Genomic DNA, 23,168 nt, shown 5'->3' on the forward strand with positions numbered 1-23,168 from the left:
TTGTTACAGGCTCTGGAAAATGGACTACCATTGTTTCAGCAAAGCTGCCTACTGCTCAGTGAATTATTGAAACACAGTCTAGTGAGGTTACCTCGAACACAACTTTTTCCTATGAACTCTGATCCAAGCAAAGCCAGCCACTATTCATAACTGAGCTTGTCAAGAGTAATTTCCTTTTTCTTGGGGAAAAATCCACTAACTGGTGGCAAATAGGAAACTTTCCATGGTGAATATGGATTGCTAAATGAGATTTTTTTATTTATTTTTTTTTTTAGAAATCAATTTTCTGTTCTCTTTAAAAGGAAAAAACAAAACTAAAGTGCTCATCAATGGTTGAAGGAAAAAATAAAACAAAATTTCTTCAGAATGTAGTCCAAAGAGATGATGTCTTTGATAAACAGGAAGAAAAAAAAAGCAGATTTTACACTTTTCCCCTCCTTCTAGCACAGTTATTAATCTCCATGAGTTCATAATTGATCTTGTTCCTTGCTGTGCTTTTTGAAGCCATAGCACCTGAGATGAGGGGATTGCGAGATTCTGGGTTTCTGTGTGGGGAGGGAGGCATGGTTTTGTTTTTCATAGTTGTAGACAAGAACTCCAGCAGATGACTCAAGGTTCAAAAATTAAAAAAGGGGCAAATAGGAACATTAATTATGCCTCCGAGCCGTGTAATTCTAGGAGTTTTTAAAGACTTGGAGCTGTCAATAGAGTGATAGTCTTGTCAAACTGAAATCAATATTTGTTCCATTTTGTGGCTGCTATTCAGAACGGTAGTGCTATGAATGATGCAAAGTATTAGTAATTTTCCAGAAAAGCATTAGAGCTGTTCAGCAGGGGGAAGGTTATAACTAGGGAAATTAGATTGGGGCAGCAGAGCAGAAACCATCCCCACTTAGAGCAGCAGGGAAGCCATATGCAGAAGCAGCGTGGTTTTCTTCTCTGCTCTGCAGCTCCTTTTGCATTTCAGCCCTGAGAGATGAGGGGAGAGATTCAAAGTCAGTCGGTACTGGGCAGAAGGCTGATAAGAAGGCAAAATTAGCACGCAGCTCGCACTTCTAGCCTTTTTCTCACCATTCAAGAGACTTGTGGTAAAGTGTCACCACAAATGTGGTGGGTCAAGGGGACATAAAAGATGTTTAGACCTTGCTGCTATGAGGAAGCCTGTAAGCCTGTTATTTTTTTCTTAAAGGTCAGTACTGTGCTTTTAAGATTTATCATCTAACTTTAAAAAATGGGCAAACCCAAAGAAATTCATAACCTGTACTCTATGATGATCATTCATATATTTTCTCTTTTTTTAATGGAGAGGTCAGCAGCAGGTTTTTTTTTTTCTTTTTTGCTAGGCAGTGTACTTGATGTGACTGGATTATTTCAGCTGCACATCACGAACTGTTGGATACAGTCCCTCTCCCTTTAGCATCAGTGGAAGGGAATTGCATCACTGGAGTTCACAACAGCAGATAGTCTAAGCTATAACTGAGCAGTACGTTGAAATAAAACTTTGAAGATGCATCAGCTAGCTAGTGTTCATTTTCTTTCGTGAAAATGTTGCTACATCTGCGGGTGAGAGAAGCTTAATAATTAAAAGAAATACTGCTTACTGAAGCCTGCAGTAACTTTTTAAGATATATTGTGGTGTATCTTCTCTTCTTCATGTATATACTCTCTTATTTTGAAGATTTATATTGAAGAAAGTAAGCATTTTCCTCCCTAATTCTTGTCACGTGAGGTTCTGTAAAAATATATGCAAATGGAATGAAATCTCTTGTTTGTTTTGCCTCTGTCTTGACGGGATGTATGAGAGCAATAATATTTAATGCTCATTGCCAGTGAAATTAACTTCCTTTTGCGTCATGGATTGCTTCCCTCTGATAACATCTTTAACATTCAGAACTCTGACATTTGTTTTAATAAGCCTCTTTTAAACTTTTGTATTGTTAAAACTGTTTTTTATGGACCTCTGCTGAAAACAATGTAATGCCTACTTCAAGATGTTGTGGCATTCGTAGAACTTAAATGTGTTTCTGTTAGTATATGTGTTTTTGAGGTTTGGGCTAAAATCTGCTGAGCATAATTTCTGTGCATGCAGTCAAGCTCTAGAGGAATGAGAACATTTGACCTGGGAAAGAAGATGTGAGAAAAATGTGCACTACAGAAATGTCTCGTTATTAAAATAGGTTTTCCTGTATTGTAGCAACGAAGCAATATTTTGAAACATTTAAATCCCGTGATATCTGTGCAAATGACATTGTGTTATGTGTAAGGGTGTGAACTTTCTGCGTTAAGCCCTTCTTGAGACATGAGCACCATCCCTCCCAGCTGGGGAAGACAAGTACAAGCTGGGGAGAGGCTAAAGGGTTGCTTCCCCTTCAGTGTCCTCCCAGCTTCTGAAGTTCTTCAGCTTACCAATTTCCCGAGCCAGACATTGGTTCCGTATCTGTGTTTAATAGCCCTTGATAGACCTTTCTTCTATGAATATATCTTTTTTTATTTTCTTTTTTTTAATTATTCTTTTGTTTGTTTGGTTTTTTAAACCCAGTTACACCTTTGTCATCCACAGTATTCTGTAGCAAGGACCTATGCATTTACCAGCACTGAATTTCTTCCAGCATTTTATTGCCTAATCAGCATTGTAGGGTCCTTCTATAACTCCTTGAGGTCAGATTTCTTATCTGCTCTCATTAATATTGCCTGAAAAATTTGCTACTTCACTGTTAACCTTTCTTTGTTACGCACAAGAGATGTGTCAGCACAGATGCTGTGTGACCCTACTCAGTGTCTCGTTTCGCTAAGAAAACTAGCCATTTTGTTCCTGTCCTTTATCAGCCTCTCCTCTATTTCTTTTTTTCCCCTGAGAATTTAGGAACGCAGGACTGCGTTTATCACGTCTTTAGTGACTGAATCAAAGAACTGTTGGAAGTTGGAGAGACACAGCTTTCTCTGCTGACGTTGATTCTTCCCCGTACTGGTTGTGTTCTTCATTAAAGTATCGTCTAATGCTAGCTGGTTCTGGCTCTTCTGTTCATTTTATCTGTTTTTGCTAAAGCATCTTTGACAGTCATTTCAGTTCGAGACTTTTTTTCTTGACTTACGCCCTCTGTAGAGGGCCCTTTTCTGTATGTGGAAGCGTCCCAGATCTCCTGTGGTATTTTTTGTGACACGATTTTTCATTCTGAGCAATCTGTAATGCATATCTCTGCTCAGTCGTGAGCAGGACTTGCTCTCAATCCAGGACACACCGAATCTTAGTATTATAATGTACTTGGCTGGACAGCAAGGCTTTTAACATTAACAGAGGGGTGTATTAGAGAGGTGATAATCTGCGGTGTTATACAATGATTTCCTCTGTATCTTCTCCAATTCGTTTTTTAAAAATGTGTAGCACAAATGGTTTCTGGGATCCAGCATTTCAAGTCAAACAGAAGATGCTGGGTTCCAGGAGCCAGAGACATGAAATTATTCCTTAATTCCCTCCACGGCGCACTCTTGTTCAATGAGAACTTACATAAGGCACCAGCAGGGTCTTTTCTGCTTTACTTGGAGCTGAAAAAGCCTAAGTTAAAACGTGTTCTGTTTTAGGACTTCCTAAGAAATTGAAGAGAGTCCAGAAGACAGTCTTAAAAAGGAAATACTGTCGGGAAATGTAAGTCTTCAGATGAATAAAATTGTGCTGTGAAGCAGATGTCCTGCATTTATTCCATGTGTTCATCAAGATTAAGGCAAAAAGGAGTTTCCTTAAATTATATTAAGGTGGTTTTGTATCAGATACTAGTAAAGGTTTTCTGACAGTAGGAGCAGTAAAGCACTGATACAAATTAGAGAGGATATGAACATTTTTATGAACAGATTGGACACATGGCAACCCTAGTTTAGATAATCTTAGTTCTCCTTAGCAAAGGATGGACTAAAATGCTTCTCGATGTCCTGTGTCTTCTGTAGCAGCCTTTCTTGCTGGGATGGGCAGCAGCCAGGGCTGCACTGCATCGCCAGGTATGGTGAGACCACCCTGCCTGGAGGACCCTCACCCACCAGCCGTATCTCTGTCCACTTCCAGCCCGCTGACTTTCAGCCTCATAGTCAGCTCCAGGCAGAGGCCATCATCTGTCAAAGAATAACTTTTATCAGTGCTTCAGAACTACCTTTTGTAAGTGTAAATTGTTGGATATATCTGTTGACTCACCACTTTTCTCACAGGCATCTGTTGGCTAGGGTCCAGCAGCACTGAATTAGGGAGGGCCGAGAAGCCCTTGAGGTGGGGGGTATTTCCTGCTCAGCATTTGCAGAATTGAATATATGCCATCCCTAATTGACTTCATTAAGGGTCATCATCCGAGCAGACGAATTTTCCAGGTTCTTTTATGAAGAAGTGTTAGTAAACAGAATTAACAGATGTACTGTGTCCCTGCTGTTAGTTGCTACTGGGATTCATTCTTGATTGCAGTATAATGGCCTGTATTTTTGGTCTTCCCTGGATCTGTGCCCTCTGTAACAGGATGGTTATTTAATGCTTATACACTTCTTCCAGCTGGCAGGCACTCTCCCTTTTTTTGGCATAATTTCTTTCTATTTTTTTCATGTATTTCCCATACAAAGATGGTTCAAGGTGAAAAATACAACAGTGATGAAAAAGAAAGAATGAGAAGGTGCCTACTTAAAACTATGAAGTGATTCTGTTCTAATTGGTAAAACTGGTCTTTCACAAATTACTAATATGATTTCTGATAACAGAGAAGAGAGAAATATATCCACCTATATATTGTCTCGATATTTTACATCATTATAAGTTAGAAAATCAGGATCTGCAAATGTGTTTAATGTTTGTCACATCTAACTAGTAGCATTGTGGGCTTGGTTCATCATCTCTGCTATGTTAATGGCAGCAAAAGTTTGTATATGAATGAGTAATTTATGCCTGCACTAAATGAAAATGTAGACGGTTAGCAGAAGACGCTGTTTTGTTAGCTGCTGCTTCACTTGCTAAGGTGCCAGGAAGAAGAGCTGAATACATTGTTGGCAGAAAAGCCAGGCAAATTAGCCCAGCCAAAAGAGTCCGTCAAAAAGAAAAAAGTGGGAATTAAACTTGGCAGCCTATTTGCTTATGTGGTCTGGGGGAAAAAATGAAAAACACGTATTTTGCCAGAAAAAAGAGGAAAGTCAATTCAAAGAAAACCCAGAATTATCCTCTGAAAAAAAAAAAAAAATCAAGGAAATCTGTGCTGATGTAAAGACAGCACAAATTATATCTAAGCAAGCCATAGGCTACCTTAGGCTAGCTTTAAAAAGTCAAGTTACCTCATTAGAGCACAATTAAAAGAAGGCTTAACTGAACCAGCCTTCATATCCTAACATTTGAAAACACTTTTATCTTTTTCTCCAGATTTTCATAGTAGAATTTTCCCTTGAATAATTGTACCCTTACAGTATAGGCTTTTCTAATTAAAGAAAAAATATCTCATATTATGAAGCAAAATGAAGTTTCATTAACTTGCAAGTATAAATGTCTAGCCTACTGATGCAGTTACTCAGGAAAAGTATCAAGCTTTAAGGAGAGGAATAGAAGATGTATATATTCCTTAGTATACTATCTCTGCTGATATTTAGGTTTGACCTCAAGTCATCAATAGTCGCCAAAGGTTCTGTAAGCTTCTCATCTCCTCTCTCACATGCAGCATTAATGTGCTACCCTGGAGCGTGTGAAATAGAAATATGTAGTATAAGTCTGTAAGCTGTCCTTGTAACCATAGGTGAAGAAGGCTTAGCAGAAAGCTACGGGGTGTTACGGCATTGCTGCTGCTCAGTGGTGCAGCGCGGTGGTATGCTTTGCACGCGCCAAAGAAACGGGGCAGCGAGGAGGTGACCATACGTGTTGTCTAGATTAAAGCCGTTTTTGTCTGTGAGAACAGCGGTCATACTACACGTAGATAGCAGCAGACATATCTACTCAAACCTTTAAGTTTGGATGCTGTTTTGGGTACAGAGGTAGGTTCAGTTTTGATCTAAATATGTTAATTGGTGAAAATTCATTCCCTGGAGATGAAACTGGAAAAAAAAAAAAAACAAAAAAACACCCACAACTATTTCTAGGCTTTCCAAGGTTTTATCACAAGTACCAGAAATACTTTTAAATTTTGTTTTCTCAAGTCAACTAAGAGCACTTGCAGGCAGCTCCTTCCACCCTTTCTCAAGGTGGCTGGTGGACTTCCCCCTGCCTGTAGGGAAGGAGAGCTGTCTGGCCTGTCTTCTCCATCCACCGGGTCTCTGAGCTGGAGGCTCAGAAGAGGAAACTGTAGCAGTCCTGTTCATGAGAGAGTGTGCCATGCTAGAGAATGAACAAAAATGCTTCTTTTCCTTTAATTTTATTTAGATTAAACATTGGAGAACTAGGTTTTTTTTTCAAGTTTAAGTGCATTTTTCTTTAAAGACAGATTTTTTCGAATCAGAGACCTTTTATGTTTCCCAGTTTTTTAGTGTATTTTTTTCTTGTATACATGGTTGACTGGCTTCAAGCCAACATATTGGTGTGACTTGCTGTCCAGACCAGTAATGCCAGAGCGGGAGCTCGCTCTCAGAGAGGGAACAAAATGTCTTCGGAGCCTTTTGGCTTGCAGTAGCCTAGCTAGACAAAAAGGCTGATATGGAGAAGAGCTGAAGTGTGGGCACTTGAACGTTGTCTCCATCCGTAGCTGTCTGTTGTTTCCCCAGAATAACTGTGTATGTGGTAACTTCTCATAAGAGTCCTTTCAAAAATAGTCCAGTGAATAATCAGGAAAGCATAGCAGGGTCCAGTCCTCCCAGTCGTCCTCATTGTTTCCCGGGGACTCCTCAGGGGCTTTCTGCAAGACACCAGGTTGGCCTTGGTAGCCCCTGGCTACTGACAGCATGCTGTCACCACCTCTCAGTCCCCAGGACTTCTCTTCGCCTGCGTGAAAGCCAGTCGTCCACAAGAGGGAGACATCGTAGCTCGTAGGTAAACACCCCCATGTGTCAAAGCAAGTGGTTGACTAATGATTTGCTGACAGAAGTGTTGGTTGTAGGAAGCATCTGAAGAACTGGAAAAGAGGGGAAGGGAAGAGAGTCTGTTTCCAGATAATAAGAAGTGAAAAATTATTGGCAGGGGGAGTGGAACTCGACACACTTAGAGCACATTGCTTTGTTTTACAGGACAGCTTCTGTTTTGAACTAACCTTTAAATAAGATGGCTGGAGGATAGCAGCTTGAATCAAATGAGCTGGCACTACGAGGTGCTTTTGCTCATCCAGCTCACTGCTGCTAGGAGTCCTTGAGACTTTCCAAAGGATATTCTTCTGATCTCCTGCGTAGGCTGTTACTCTGTCTCTTTCTCTAGTGGTGCCCTGGGCCTTACAGAAATATGGGTGATGAGAAGCATCTTTTCTTCTCTTCATTCTGTAGTTGCTTTTGCCTGCTGCTTTTTATCAAATACGTGATTTAGCTGAAGGCAAAGAGCAGTTTGTTGAAGAAATGATTATGAGGGTTTTTGGGGAATTTAAGAGATCAAGGACTTATTTTTTTAAAAAAAGCATATTTCAACTCCTGACAAATATGTAGAGGAAAGGAACTTGAATACCTGCAAAAGTGTGAAATGTCTGTGTAGCCTTTCAGAAGCTGTACAGAAGCGTTCAGAAGTGTATGTCTTCAAAAACAGACATGCCAAGCGAGAAAGAGTTGAAAGGAATGTTATCTGTGACTGAAAACTAGTTTTAAAATGCAAACCTCAGCTCAGCTTTCAAATGTAGTGTTCGTCAAAGGTAAAGCAGTATACCTCTTGGCCTTTAAGCAGGAAAGCCATGGTGAAGCCAGCTAGAAGAGGTCATCTTTGGGGAGCGCAGCTCGAGCTGTTCGGATGCCCCGGGCACTTCCCCATTTTGTGCTTCAGTCCCCAAAGTCCTGTCACTGGCCTCCCTCTGCTGTAGCATCTGTCTTCACAGGGCAGACCTGAATCTGTTGCATGGACCCACCAGAGGATTGGCCTTACTGGATGTCTCTGGTAGATGTAGTCTTCTCTTTCACAGCAGTTGAGATCCTTGTCGCTCCTCTTCAGGATGAAACACGAGGCCCACCTCTGCTGTCTTGTCAGTAACTATCTGAGATCTGCCAGGCAGCTAAAAAGACAGCAGAAGTCCCTGGCATCCGTGGATTTCACAGTGCCACAGAGGAAGACGCTGGCAGCGCGGGTGGCTCTTGCGGTGGTGGCAGTATTTGGGCGTACTGGACAGGCAGTGCCAGGGTGAAATGGCCACGCTCTCTGGTGACTGTTTCCCAGTCATCATAATGACCATGGTGGCAAAATGACTAAAAGAAATGAACAGGGTGACGGAAGTCATTAAATGTGGCCTGCGTTGCTCCGAGGGGGACAGGCCCTGGGCAGCTGGAGTGCAGCAGTGCTGCGGTGGCATCGCCGCATTTCCATGAGCAAGCCCAGTGTTGTTCACTCTTCTGGTAGAAGACCAGGAGGCAACGGAGGGAAAGAAAAGGGTTTCTGTTGCTTTTTGAGCTAGCGGACCCTGCACAGGAGTGAAGGTGCCATCGCAGCTGGTGCAGGGGGGCGTTTGGGGGCAGAAACCCACATTTCGGTTAGCTAGATCAGCTCTGCCATCTCATGGAGCTTCTCCCCAGAGCTCCCACGGCTCGCTCTGCAGCCTGCCACTGGTGTCCCAGTAGACTTGTCCAGCTTGCTGTTGTCTCCAGAGGACCATCATCCCACCCAGTCTGGCACAACCCACCGCACCTGGCAGCCCTCCTTGGAGGGACTTGGTACCACAATAGCATGGGCTGGGAAACACTTGGCTTCAGCTGTGTTGGCAGTGCTGGTTTGAGAAGTGATGCCCAGCCCCTGCCCAGCCCACAGCAATCTTCTGCCAGTGCCGTTAGCATAGACACACCAACGAGTACCAAATGCCTCCAGAATCCGAAAGAAATGGGTCATCTTGCTGCTATGTGGCTCTAGTTATCCAAATACTGATCGAGATTGAATAGAAACATTAAATATCACCTGATGAAGTAAAAACCTCTCTAATTAGGTTTAAAAATGTGTAGCATTATAGTTTATTTTCCATAAAAATATGTAAATATTTTGTGCTCCTAAATAAGATTTAGTAAGTCATGTTACGTTTATATTTGAAAACATTCCTGCCAACTATACCTTGACATTTCAATGTCTTTCTGCAGCCTTACAAAGTAGGAAGTTGTGCTTTTCCTTCTTTCATTTCGTATTTGCAGTCCCGAGCCCTTTTCTGAGCTGTCATGTTTACATTTTCTTCCCCATCGCTGTACAGCCACCCAGAGCCTCCCTAGCTGGGGTCAGAGAAAGCGGCAGATTATTTTTTCTTTTAGCGTGGTTGTATTTAGTTCATATGATGCAACGTTGTCCTCAGGATGTAACGGTCAGTTTGACCTCTTCACAAACACTGAGCAAATATGTGAGAAAACATTTTACAAGCCGTGAGAGGATTCTTGGGGGCTCTCAGCAGAGCAGAAGAATTTTCCTTGGCTGGCGATGGTGAGGACTGGACTGCGCCGCTGACTGTAGCAGCGTATGAAGAACAGCATTGTGAGCAGGAGAGGTCACCGTAGACTGGGCTCACTCACTGGTTTTCCACATCGTTTTATTTCATTTCCTTTTATGGAAACTTGAAAGGTATTTATTTAGGTTGCTGCTTCCTCTGTAGCCTTCATGACACACCTCAACTTCACATCTGCAACCTTCAGGCTTAAGTAAGGAGCGTGCACTGTGGCTGGGCTGTAAGCAGGGTCTCCTGGTTTCACAGAAGTTGCAGTATCCTACAAGGGCAGGGCATGGAAAGACAACATGTTGTATTTTTCATTTTGATTGTGAGAGAAAGGCCAGTTTTACGGCTTCCTGTAGATTAATGGATGATTAATGGAAAAATACTTGCAAGGCATGTATGTATTTGAGTTATGATTCCTCATTTGAAATTGTTATGGATACTAAGAATTGCTGTACATCCGTGGCAGAATCTGGTGTTTCTGTAACCTTTGGTTGAGATGCTGAGGATCAAAAAATAGGGAATGCTTTTGAAGCTCAAGAATTATTTCTTTTTTTTGAAGAACTTAGGTGTTCTACTAGACAAAAAAAAGTTATTATTTTCCCCAGTACTCTTAGGATTTTATATTAGGAAGAAAAAAGAAATCAAACTCTCAAATCTAAGGTCACATCTTTTTGTGTATGGCATAGTATTTGCAATTAGTTAAAGACATTAACTTAAGCAAATTGGTTATTGTTCTACCAAAAATACTTTAAAGTTTGCTCTTTTTGTGATAGCATTAAAATTCCCAAAGGAATTTTGTATCCTTGAAATATTTTTAATCATGTGCTGACTTCTTATGACATGTATGAACTCGCTATGGCAAATAAAACAGTTCATTTGTTATTAACTTTAAAAAAATATATATTAATAACACGCCTTTGATACATTTCTGATAGATCAGTAGTCTGGCTCATTGACAGATGAATAGATTAGGGCACGTTGTGATTTTTATATGAAAGGCAATTTTACAGAAGAAGGAAGTAGACATTACCATTGTACCACGTCAGCCAAAATTGTAACAACAGAAAAATACGGTAGTATTAAAAAGAAAGATCGTTTCTGTCATTACTTGCAGCCCCAGGGCTGGTTCCCGGGAGTCCCTCTGCCCTGCTGGAGACAGAAGCCCAGCGGGACGTGAGCAGTGTGGATTGTAGCCAGGAGCTGAGGAATAAAATAAGATTCCTCTTTCTTTATTGCGAAGGGGTATGATCAAAGTAGCTCTGTTTCCTTCTTTCTGTATATCTCTCAGCTGTGTTTGAATAATTTTTTTTACAAGGCTCCTCCAGTGATTTAAATGAGCAAGGCTGTCATCTGTCTCCTTGCAATTTTTTGTCTCACATAAAAACCTTTCTGCCCTGAAAGATCTGTGTCCTGCTGGGAAAACATGCTCTTACTGGGAAATGTAGCATTAATGTTGCTTGGACTAACAGAATAACACTGCCTAGAATAATGAGATATCACCTTAGCTTTTCATGCTCAGAAAAAAACAAATTCTTGTAAGTCCTGCTAGCAACCGAAGAGCAGCTTCCTTCGGGTGTGTTTAAGTTTTATAACGACTAGCACACCTCAGGACGACCTTGCTTTTGCCCCACCTCTTGGTTAAAAACCATGATTTCACATCTCATGGAGCTGCATAATTATCATCAAGTAAAATCTCCCTGAGGGGATGGATGGTGGCTGGTGATTTATTTCACAAATTATGAATACATTAAAATAGGAAAGGCGAGCAGGTGCTGCAAATGCATCGGGACCCTCCAGCCGCTGTAATGCAGATCACAGCGACAGTGGTAAACGGAGACTGGAAAGGGGCAGTGCTTTCACTGCAGAGTAAACCTGGTGCTCCTGATGTCGGGAATGTGAAATGTGTGCCATTGCGTGGCAAAAAATTGTAGGTTCCTGTGAAAGCATACCTGGCCTTTATCTTAAACCTTGAGTGCATCAGCGAGGAGGGGGGGAAGATTTTTCTCTCTCATCCTTTAGCATTCCTTCCACAAATCAAATTTGAAGGGAATTGCCACTTCATTAGTTTAAATTAGTGCTGTCCCGGTTCTTTCAGTGATCCTACAGCAGTTTACCCTAAAAAGAAATATTAAAAATCTCTTTTTGACTAAATATAAGCTGTTCATGCGTTAAAGGTGCAGGATTTTCCACATGAATTTACATTGCTTTTATTGTATGGATGTTTCTCCATCCATATTAATCAAATATTGCATTCAGAAGGACAAGGAGGTCCCTGTTACGCTTCTGGATTTTGTATTGATACTTATTTATCTTAGGGAATATTTTCTGACTCACTGTATTCATTATTCCTGCAAAGAAACAATAAGCGTCTTTGTTGTGAGTTGATGTCCCTTCACCTTCGTGTAGGAGTGAGAAAGGAGGAACAGCTCTTGGTTGGGTGATACTAGTGTTTTTTAAATCTTACCTTTTTTTCCTGCCTTCTAATTAATCCATTAATCAAGTGGAAGCTGGCTTGGACAAAATTTAAAGTATTATCAGGACAGTATTTCCATTTTTTTTAACTCCAAGCAATTTATGAATTCATTGCAGGTCTCTGCAGGTTCTTATGAAAACTGAAAATACGTATCCCTGAAAACATCTCTGGTGGTGTCTATAGTAAGAGCACAATAAACCTTTTAAGAACTGCAATTTTTAATTCATGTTAAAAAAGCCAACTATCGGGATGATAGGAGGGCCACATTGGCTGTGCCACCTTACTGTGCTACCAGTCAATTTCTTAGTAATATTCATAGCATTGAGAATGGGGGGCTGATGAACTGTTGCCCGCTGATGTGTTCTCTATCACATTTTATTTACTTGATGAAGTATGGATTTGATTAGTCAATGGTTTGATATTGATGTGTATCAAGCCTATTGCATTATAAAAGCACGCATCTTTAAATAAGAATGAAGATTGGTTTTGCAAAGATGAAAGGATCTTATGTTGTCTTGCATCTTTTTTTTTTTTTTTTTTTTTTTTTTTTTTTTTTTTTTTTTGCCCTGTACGTCTCTCTGGGTCTGCTTGCAGAGTAAGGGTCTATTAGACTAGATAAGGATAGTGGAATTCAATCCCACGTGCATGTATGTTTATTATTGTGCTAGAGTAAAGCTAGAAATGGAATACAGTTCCTCAGGGTTCAGTAGCTATGCCCTAGTCTTTGAAAAATGATAAATAGCTCCTAATTAGATGAACGCTAAATCAGGAAAATGATAAATACTTTCTGATAAGCCCTTTTTTCAGTGAGGGTTTACACAATAGGCTCAATTTTGAACATCTGAGGAATGTACAGAATTGTAATCAAAAGTGATGTATGTTTTTATATCAAGAGTAAGCCGTGCAAATTACAGCTTACGTTTGTTCATTCCAGTCATTGAATGAAGCAGAATAAAAAAGAAAATAATTGTTGTCTCAATTTGATTTATTCTGGCTACTTCACGTTTCCCCCAGGGTGTATTTAGAAGAAAGAAGAGTCTGAAAATAATCTCCTGAATATTTTAAATATAACTCAATATGAAAGTTGATCCGTGTGTCCGCCTTGAATCATGCAGTAATCTCAATATAATAATTGTGTTATTTGCAGCAAGAAAAAAAAATGTTTTACGCATTCTAGGACAAAATCACTCCCCCCCCCCCAAAAAAAAAAAAGCTTTCTAATGGTATTTAGAAGTAGATAAATTGACTGGTGGATGACTTTTAAGGTATTTGGTATAGCCTCAGCACAACTCTTTGACTCTGAGACGACTGTATAAAGTATGAGATTAAAAAAACACTTGTTAATAGAGAAAGGAAGATGCAGTATTCAACCTCTTTATTTTTTTTTTTTTTCTTCTTTCCTCCCCCACAGGACATTAATGTATGTATCCTTGAAAACTACCCTGAATGTTCCAATCCCAGATTATTTTACATCATCCCATATTTCTGTGGACAGCATCCAAGATGCAGGTAAATACATACAAGGTATCCCAATTTGTTCAGCAATAGCTATTGCCAACATTTTGTCAGAAACTGATAATAGAGAGGCAATAGTTACGTGAAGTACAAGAGAAAAGTGGAAGTACAATGTAGCGCTGTATGTGGTAACTCCATGCATGTATTTTCGAGTAAGGAGGGTAATGCAAATGTAGTACTATTCTTTTTTCTTGATTTAATTCTTGAATAATTCATCAAATCTGGATGTATTTATGTGGATTTTTCTTTTCTGGGTTGGCAAGGTGAAAATGACAGTGACCGTATGTGCTTGTTATTCATTTTACCTGCACTGTAATTTTGTAATACATGTTTTAGCTCTGCTCGGATGCTCGTATTGGGTCTATATTTGAGGAATTCCAGGTTTCTATGTCCATGTAAGAAATCGTAATCTTTCTTAAAACTATGTAAAGTGCAGCCGTCTACTGCTGTAATTGAGCAAGTTCATTTTTAATGTGACTATTTATGCCATTCTCATACTGCTGTATTACTGATACTGCACAGTAAACTTTTACGCAATAATACGTGAATAATTTTAAATACCTTCTTGTTTTCAAATACTGTTGTATTGTCGGTCACAGCATGTTCTTTATTACGTTTGTTCAGGTTCAAGGTGTTCTATTTCTTGTTACCACTTCTCTATAGTAGAACAACTGCACATGTTCTCAAAAACTTCTTTTGAAAGCCATACTTTTTTGCAGCAGTAATAGCAAGTGAAAATGTGTTCATTCTTATGTCTCAGTTTCTAAGTATCTTTGCTGTAAAATCCTGCTTTAGTTTTTTGGCACAAGCAAGGGTATGATTAAGAAACAAAACAGATTCATGACTTCATTTTCATTACACTTTTTTTTCTTAATGTATTTTGGCCTCATTTGCAAATGCTTAGGTTTGCACACTTGTATATATGAGTAATCCCATTAACAACAGTGACATGTCTGAATACTTCCACGACATATCTCTATGGGGTTTCTGAGCACTATATTGAAGTACTGTTTTGTAGCTCGTTCTAGATGTGTCTCCTAGCACGCCATTGCACTTCCTTCAGCTACTTTCTAGTCTCACAAGGAGCTGCAAGAAGGAGGGTCGTAGTATTTGTTAGGACACTCTGCTCTTCCAGAAAATGGACCAATGCAAAGAAGGTGGTAGGGAGTGAAAAACCTGCTCCAAGTCAGCTCTAGTGGGAGTGTAAAGCAATAAGCTTTTCCGCATGTCATCAGAGCTTCTGACAAATGTTGGAAGTTCATTATCATATAGAATTTGCAATTAGCCTAATGGAAGTCAGGGAAGAGATGTGATCTCCAGCCCCTTTCAAGTAGCCTGTGTGACTCCGATGTTCATCATACTAGCTGGACCCTGGGAAAAAGCTGATTTCCTTTAGTTTGGGACACTGGCATTATAACCCTTATCAATATGAATGCTGACTGCTGCTCCCAGGACATAACTTAATATGAGTTCATCTAAGGGACTTAGGATTCATATTCTTGTCAAACCTAATTGTGCTTCTTTGAAACTGCAAGAGAAGCATAAATATGTCCTGGTGTCCTGCCAGCTTCTCCCACTGGGGGAAAAGATAGAATAACCCTAAACTGAACTTCAAAACCAATATCAGTCAGAGCAAACAAATGTGAACCCTGTAGCAGAGCCGCAGGGCAGTCAGGGGTAATGGCAGGGAAAGGGAAGCTCATGGAGACTTTGGCAGAAATTAAAATGAAGGACAAGGTGGGAAACAGGCCGGTAGCCTCCTGTGTGGTATTCGCTGGGTAACAGCAGGCAGTGGTTGCTCACAGCAGTTCTCCTGATGTGGTTCAGGGAGACAGCCACCCCTTAGCACTTTCATCACCCAGGGAAGTCGTTCCTCCCATGAGATGGGTCGTGCTTCCAAGTTGAAATACAGGAGTTCACAAGTTTGAGCTTACAAACAACTTGGCGAAAGATGTCTTCAGAACGGAGTGCTTCCATGCAGTGCTTAACCTCCTTTTAATGTGATTGTGTTTTTACATGCCAAACCAATTCTAGATGTTATGCGGAAAAGCTCAGTAAGCCACTCAGGTGTGGTGGGGGGTTTTTTATGTTCTATTAGAAGTACAGCACTGAATATTTTTTGATTCAGTTGTGTTCTTGGCTTGAATTTCTGAAGTAAATGCATATTTAAACTGTTGGGGTTTTTTTTTTCTCTCCTCCCTCTCTCTCCCTCCATTAATTTCATACAGGGAGCCTGGTGAATGGGCCCTTGAAAGAGCAAAGCTGAACGTTAATGAAAATTTTCTGCTTGTGGGCATTCTGGAGGAGTTGGAGGATGTGCTGCTTTTATTAGAAAGATTCTTACCTCATTATTTCAAGGATGTGCTTAGCATCTACAAAAACCCAGGTAACTTTTTCCATTGAAAGCTATTCTTACAGAAACTTTGGCAAATCTGCATGGCTGTGGAAAGGTACGTGTTTATGTCTTGTTTAGTCAATGAAGAGATTTATCTCCCTTTTAGGGAGCAGATTTGATTGATGGGGAAGGATACATATTCTGCTTTTATTCACAAGGTTACTGTGTGGTTTTCATTCCTGGGCAAGCACTTGGTGCTGCAGTGATCTTGCCAATTGCCAGAAAGCTTCCCATTTACCACTGGAGTGGCTTTTTCTTCTTTTAATTCTGTCATACTCAGCTCTCAAATAATACCGTCAAAATATTCTCAAAATGGTGTCAGCTATATCTGCCTAAGTAAACCTTCAAGAAATGGTTTGGGGAGCTGGACAGTTTGGAGATTCTCCAGTACCAGGATATTTATTTTTCCCTCAACCTTGACTAAGAGCTGAAATAAAAAGAACCTCCACTTAAACTGAGTTTAGGTAAAGTACAAATAAGAATGCGTATTTACAGTACTTTAAGTACAAACCATGCTGAGGAGAAAGACTGAGGAGACTTAAGTAAAGAAATGAAAACAGAGAGCACTTAATCTACCCCTTAATTTGCACCCCACAGTCAATCTGAAAGGGTTCTCTTTTTCTCTGCGTCAGTCCATCCCTCCCAACACTTATTTATTGCTAACTTCTTTAGAAGACAGTCTTGTGTCCTATGCCTAAACCAAGAAATACGATGCTTCTGTGGGGCCGTGCATGTCATTCCAGCAGAACTGATTTCCTGCTTACATTTGGCTGGGTCATCAGCATCGTATGAACCAGGGAGGGGTAAAACTTCCCTTCTTGCTTGGTGACTTGGTTGCATTCGTGTCAGTGTGAAACGCCTACAGCCACTGAAATGTGTGTTTTGTACCAAGCTGTATATTAAAAACACATGGATCAAAGATTGAATTTTGCTTGTAATGCGTGCAGCTGATGGCTGGCTTTTGACTGAGCGCTAATCAGTCACTTTGGAGAAATTAGGGGTTTCTGTCCATAACCAGGAATTACGGGGGACTGTCCACCAATCCCTGCTTCCAGGATGCATCTTTGAATGCTTTTTATTTAGCAATGATACAGATATTACAGGGAAAGTGTGGCATTCCTCCTCTGAACGTGTCAGTGGGTCATTATCTGCTTGCAATAAGGCAGTTAAGGCAGCCATTTAGAAGGTGTGAGTGTTACTTTGTTGGGGTGCTATATCCAGCCATAGAGATATTTTGCTCAATAACAGACATAAAGAGAGCATGGTATGGTATTGACATGAGAGCAGTGCCCAGTTTTGAATCAGTTATTTCTTTTCTTTGCAAATTAAAAAATAAAAAGACCTACGTTTGTAGTATGTGGAAATCTTCCGAAAGGTTTGCACAATTCAGTCTCCAAGTTTTTCCCATGGGGATGTTAGACAAGAGGGAGGCAGGGGATCAATAGAAGGATGCTCTCTTTGCAATGAGCAGACTTTTCTGTGGGAATCTATAGGACTTCCTCAGCTGTTCTGTGCACCACAGATTTTCACTTCTCTTACAATGGGGGAAGCTAACAAACAGCACATAGGGTCTTGATTTTCATCAGGGTGCCCTAGAAATCATCAGGTGTGAAATAAGCAATCTCCCAGAATCGTTAAGTGCTGGATAATATTTCTCTTCTCTGTGTATATTCCAGTATCTGGGGGAGATTTGATCCCCTGTTTCAGGGTGGTGATTTCCTCTGGGATTTAATGTGTAAGACTGGTCTTGTGTGACATCTGAAGATTCATCTCTTTCCTTCAGTATTCCCTGTGCAGATTAAACTTTTGTTTTATTTTTCCCTCTTATGGACAAGGAAGAATAGAAAGGAAACAGTTTCCTTGTGTTAACTCTCTCCTCCTCTTTTTGTACATGCATATGTTTGGGGTTTTTTCCAATCATAATTACTTTCAGGTTATTTCTGAGTTGGTAATAATGATTACAAAAAACTTAACAGAATCAACCAGAAAGATTAAAAAAAAATAAAAAAAAAAAAATCAAGTGCTGTGTAAAATCGTACATCATTCTCTTCAGGGCACCTTAGACCTGATCTGCAACACCCTCTGCTGTTGCATGATGAAGTGCTGGGAAGAAGAGATGTTATTCTGCCCAGCCGTGTGGTGATCCCACAAAGCAGCAGATACTTTGGGCCAAAACTGACCTTTCATTGCAACTAATTCTTGCAGATTAAATCTATACAATGTACAGTTTTGACTGCTGACCTGCTGCTCCACCTGAGATACTCTTATGGCAGTCTTTCCTCTTTTCGTTTAAAGAAAATAAAGCTTTTCCAGAACTTACCTTTTATCAGTTGAATATATTGAGATGAGAAGAACACGGTGAAGGACCGTGTGCAGAAAGGTTGTTCACTTCCAGGTCAGTGAATCTCTGCACCAGAGTCCACTGCAATAAGCGATTCTGGATTAGACACAATTCAAAAATTTGGATTTGTAGAGCTGCTTTGAAGCAGAAAGTAACTGAAGGAAGGCAATTTCCATCCCATGTTGCTTTAGTGGATTACATAGATTAGAAAGCAGAGTAGGAAATTGGTGATTGCTGTCCCACCAACGTCATAATCTAAACCAAATTAAAAGCACCTGCCTCTTGCTGTGGGAAGCAAACTGCTGGATGTTATCAAACCCATAAAATCACGTGTGCATTTAAGATATGTCTGTGAGAGTTCTGGGTTAAACCCCTTCTTCTTCCTCCCAAAGTTGGGACCCTCCTCCCTTGTTACAGGTGCTTTGGGCGGGCACTAGATGACTACAGCTTCCATCCAAGCAAACTTTTTATTATCAGAAGCCTTCGGTATAGTTTGATGCTAATAGAAATCAGGAAATCCGGAAACTTTTTCTCATCTCTGATTCTTTTAACCATGCAAGCCGTATTCAAGCTGCTTGGTTCGTTCTGTGTCTGTAGTAAAATTTCTCATCTGAGAAGGCACGTAACAACATTTATTAAGGAACTCTTGCTCAGTATCCTCCTCCTAGGTAGAAACCAAAGCCTGTAGCCTTTTTACCTTCAAAAATACTTCGCTGCTATTTTTCTGAAGCAGAAGATCAGTAAAACTGTGGCTCTATTGATCAGATAGATAGTGAGACATTTACATGAGAGAGCACAGAAATGTGAGTGCAGGTGTCTGTCTATATACATAATGACACAGATAACTGCTTAATGCAATATGACTTGAGTGCTTTTGTCGGTGATGCTAATGATTTGTTTTACATAAGCTGGCAGAAGGAGATTGTGAAGAAAGTTAAAATACAAAAAAATTAAGAGTGAAACGCAGTTGAGTTGTTCAGACATTATCACTGTGGGATTTTGCGATTTTTAATATATTTTGCTTGCCAGCTGCTGTGTATTTGTTCCGTGCTGGCTTTTTCTTTTCGACAGGGTCACGTTTTGAAATGCACACTGATTTTTCTCAAATTGTGTCAGTTTAAAAAAGTTGTCAGTTCTGCATGACAGGAAATTTTAGTGTCAGAGGACACTAGGAGGATAATTTTCTTCATTGCCTTAATAAAAATGTTGCCTTCAGCTAATCCATATGCCAGATATTTTGACTTGTGTGTTTTATAACAACGTACAACAAAATGTGAAAGCTCTTTGTGGTGCTAAAGTTTTCATTGGAACCAATCTGGTTTTATCTTGTAGAATACTTTAGAGCTACAGGCTTCCTGTTTTTCTCCTTTTCCACTCTCTCCTTGAAATTAAGTATTTTCTTAATGTTGATACCAAGTCAAGAATTGTGAAAGGACTCTCTGATGCCTGTCTTGTCCAAAGTGACAAACTCTTCCTGCCTTGGCAGCCAGAAATGCCTTTGACAAGAGATCTGGGACGGGGGGGGGACGGGACGACAGATTGTTGAATAGATAGATGGATTGATAGATGGGTAGAATAAAAAGAATATTACTGTGTTTAGTAGATTTCTTTGCTAACACAGTAAAATTTGCTGAAAAATTTGTCTTTCTTTTTTTCCCCGGCACTGGAGCAGATAGGGTTCAATTGCAGAGCCTTGGATTATATTTACTTCAAAATTTGGAAGTATTCCTTAACTCTTTGAAAGGCCTGAAATAGTTATGGCATAACTTTACATGTAAAATCTCTCCTCGCTTTCAGGAGCACAACTGAAAGAAAAATAATTGGTCAGTCCTGTTCATTTTTGCTGGCTGTAGCTCACTTCCGTAGCCTGGCTGGTAGCCAGAAAGCAGAGAATACTTACACAGTTTCTTTTGAAACGGGCACGTGTGGGTTTCCTATCTTTGGTGGTTTTAAGAGGCAGAAAATACACAGCATACACAGTAAAACATACAATTTTCTTCTGCCTTGTCAACTTCTGTGGCATTGGGGTAAAAGTTAACAGCATCTAATGTAAAAGAATAAGCAATAAAATGTTTTTTATCGCCTCAGAAATAGCCCATATCCTCTCACCTTTCTGCAGGAGTTCATAAATTTTCTTTGGCACCAGAAGCCCTATAAAAACACCTCTTCCCAATACCAGAAAAAAATCTTGGTTTCTTGGAAGTTACATTTTGCGTGGAGAATGTATAGATCTTACTCTAAAGCAGGAAGACTGACAAGCTTTTCAAACCGTGGATTTTATTGAGTGCAATGAAATTACTCATGCTGTCAGCTGCAAGAAAATATATTGTTCAGGTAAACTGTAAAATGTGCTTCTTTTGAAAATGCAATACAAATGTGATTATCCTTAAGAATCACATTTACAGGAATGTTTTTAACTGTAGTAGTAGCAGCAGTATCCAGGGTAATATAAACTTGCTGATTTTTTAAATCCATTCTGTTCATGAATACTGGTGACACAGTCTTGACGCTTTCTATTTATGAGCTTCCCCTTCTCTTTAAACCCGGTAAGGAGAGAGATGCTGCCATTTGTCATTATTGCAAGGCTGAGGTCTTGTGAGGCAGATGGTGAAGCCTGCTTTGATGGAGTTAGGAAAAGGGTGGGATCAACCCTGGAAGCCTTTGCAGTGTGCTGAAGATTGCTCCTGTGCTGGGGCAGCCCCGAAGGTGGGGCATGCCTTCAGATGACTCCTGTGCTGGAAGCGGGAAAGAGCATTTTCCCACTCTTTGTCAAAATGAAACTCTTTGGAAGTGGAGAAGGCTGAGAGAGGCTTTCCTTTCTTTCCTTATCCCCCCCTTCCGGGCCATCACTTCTTTAGCCTTTATCACTTCAGACTCCCCGTAGTCTGACTGATACCTTTAGTACTAAATTCTTGTGGCAGCCTTTCTCCCACCCTGTTCTTGGGCTGCTCTGGCAAGATGTGAATGCTATGCATTTGGAAATGTTCAGAAACTGAGAGTCATTGCTGGAAGAGCTGCTGTGATATGAAGAAAGCAAAGGGCAGGAGGGAAGATGGCACTGGTTTTTTTTTCCCCTCGAGGAGCTGGAATGGATGTCTTTGCAGGCACAACCTCCAAGAGCAAAAACTCTGGGTACGGAATGTTGAAAGAAGTCTGATGGAAGGAGGCAGTGCTTTTTGTGCAGTGTCCTTAAATAGGGATCATCTTATATTCTGCCTTTGTTCAGCACAAAATGAAAGGAAAGAAAAAATTAGGACAAGTCATCTGCAGCTTTTAATAGTCTGCCTGCTTCTCATGAGCCATACTTTCTGGAGAGGGTTGTGACTGGTATGTGGAAAGGGAATATATTGACTCTTCTCTTGTGCACGAGTGCACAACCCTTCTCTCTCCTACAAGCATCTGTATTCTTGATGTGAGAATAAAAGAGCTTGGATTAGATTCAGTTTAAATTCCGAGATTTTTTTTTTTGCATCACTTCTTCGCATCTGCTACTTTCTTAAAACAGAATTTGGGAAAACTTCAAACACATTCAGATGTTCAAAACCTTTGGAGACTCCAAACATGCTGTCTTTTCTTTTGCCTCACACTCTAAAACAGCTTTGTGCTTTCCCTAAATAATACTCTCAAGAGGAATCACTGTGTATGAAATTTTTCTACAGAAGAGGAAAATTTTAAATTTTGTGTGGAGGTAAAACATGAGGTTGGACTTGGGAAGTAACTAACTGCATAACACTTCCATGGCATGTTCCTGTCCATTATGTGAAGCAAAGTAACTGTATGTGCGACTTAAAAAGTTTTGTCCAGAAGGTGGTGTAATTTCCCTGCATTTTCAGGACTTTCAGGGGACTTGGACACTGCGCCAGTGGTAACAGCACATGTGAATTTACATTCTGCCTGGGTGGCGTTTTCTTCTTTATCAGCCAACATCCTGTTCTGAAAATAGAAAATAAAAATAGGAAATGTGAACAAACCGCTCCTTTCTTCTCCCTCTGAAATCTGAACATCAAAATTACTTAGAAGAATGCTCTAAAACAATGTGTATGCTAAAATAGGCAGTTTAAGCTCTAGGAAGAGTGTTTAATTGTATTTTTGTTTCTTGTGTTGTAAAATGAATTCCCAGCTCTCTGTGTGCAAGAGAGGAAGGAAAGAGGAAGAGTCACAGTGCATATCCCTGAGGACGTTTGTTCCCAACTAGGTCGATAGCATCTAGGACATTCTGCACATCTGATCTGCTCCTTGGTTTGTTTTGTAAAGCTGAAGGTAGTATCAAAAGCTGTAGATACGTTATTTAGCTCTCCAGCCGTGAAAATACAAGGTTTGGAGAGCAGGGGTAAAACCAGACTGCCTGATCTGGGATGCCTTGAACTTAGTGGACGCACTGATCAGTAATAAGCACAATCAGTGGAAAGAGCCTTTCTTTTTCCAGTTCCATAAAAGGAAAAAGTGTTGTTTTCTGTCTTTCAGAGGTTTCAAATCCCATTGTGAATAAACTAAGCAGTTTTAAGAATAGGAGTTCTTGGAAGGATTTGAGCACTTCTGAGCTTTCTCATGACTCTGTGTTTTTCAAAAGATCCACTAGGTCTTTGGAAGATTTGGCTCAGAAGCTAAACTTCTCTGTGGCGAGTTCTGCAGCAAAGATTGGCAGCTCATAACAGTTGCACTTCTTGTTCTGCTGAGGAAGGTGAAGCCACTCCAGACTATGTGTGTGTTGCATGAGAGACATAACTGTGGCACCAAAATATTTGTCCAAGATAGTATCAGTCTCATTGCTAAAATACGAGCAACAGTTAAGGTGTGGCAAGAGAGTTGGGCATGGCTTTCCAAGCCCGCATGGAGCTTGTATGCATCCAGGCTCAAGTCTGCTGTATTTACTGTTCCCTGCTAGCATGTACTTGTTAGATTGGAGTTAGCTCATAT

The 23,168-nt window shown here is 40.3% G+C and overlaps 1 protein-coding gene across 2 annotated transcripts in view; it reads left to right on the forward strand.

Moving 5' to 3' along the window:
- UST (uronyl 2-sulfotransferase) overlaps positions 1 to 23,168 on the forward strand; it is a 167,845-nt gene that overhangs the window by 117,851 nt on the left and 26,826 nt on the right. For both annotated transcript variants that reach the window (XM_087777011.1, XM_087777012.1), the window contains exons 6-7: positions 13,412 to 13,509; positions 15,744 to 15,901. In XM_087777011.1, coding sequence (XP_087633137.1) covers positions 13,412 to 13,509; positions 15,744 to 15,901 — 256 coding nt within the window. The remainder of the gene's footprint in view (positions 1 to 13,411; positions 13,510 to 15,743; positions 15,902 to 23,168) is intronic.

The sequence above is a fragment of the Nipponia nippon genome, unplaced genomic scaffold (genome assembly GCF_047370975.1).
Source record: "Nipponia nippon isolate SJK-2023a ecotype South Korea unplaced genomic scaffold, ASM4737097v1 scaffold_4, whole genome shotgun sequence".
NCBI lineage: Eukaryota > Metazoa > Chordata > Aves > Pelecaniformes > Threskiornithidae > Nipponia > Nipponia nippon.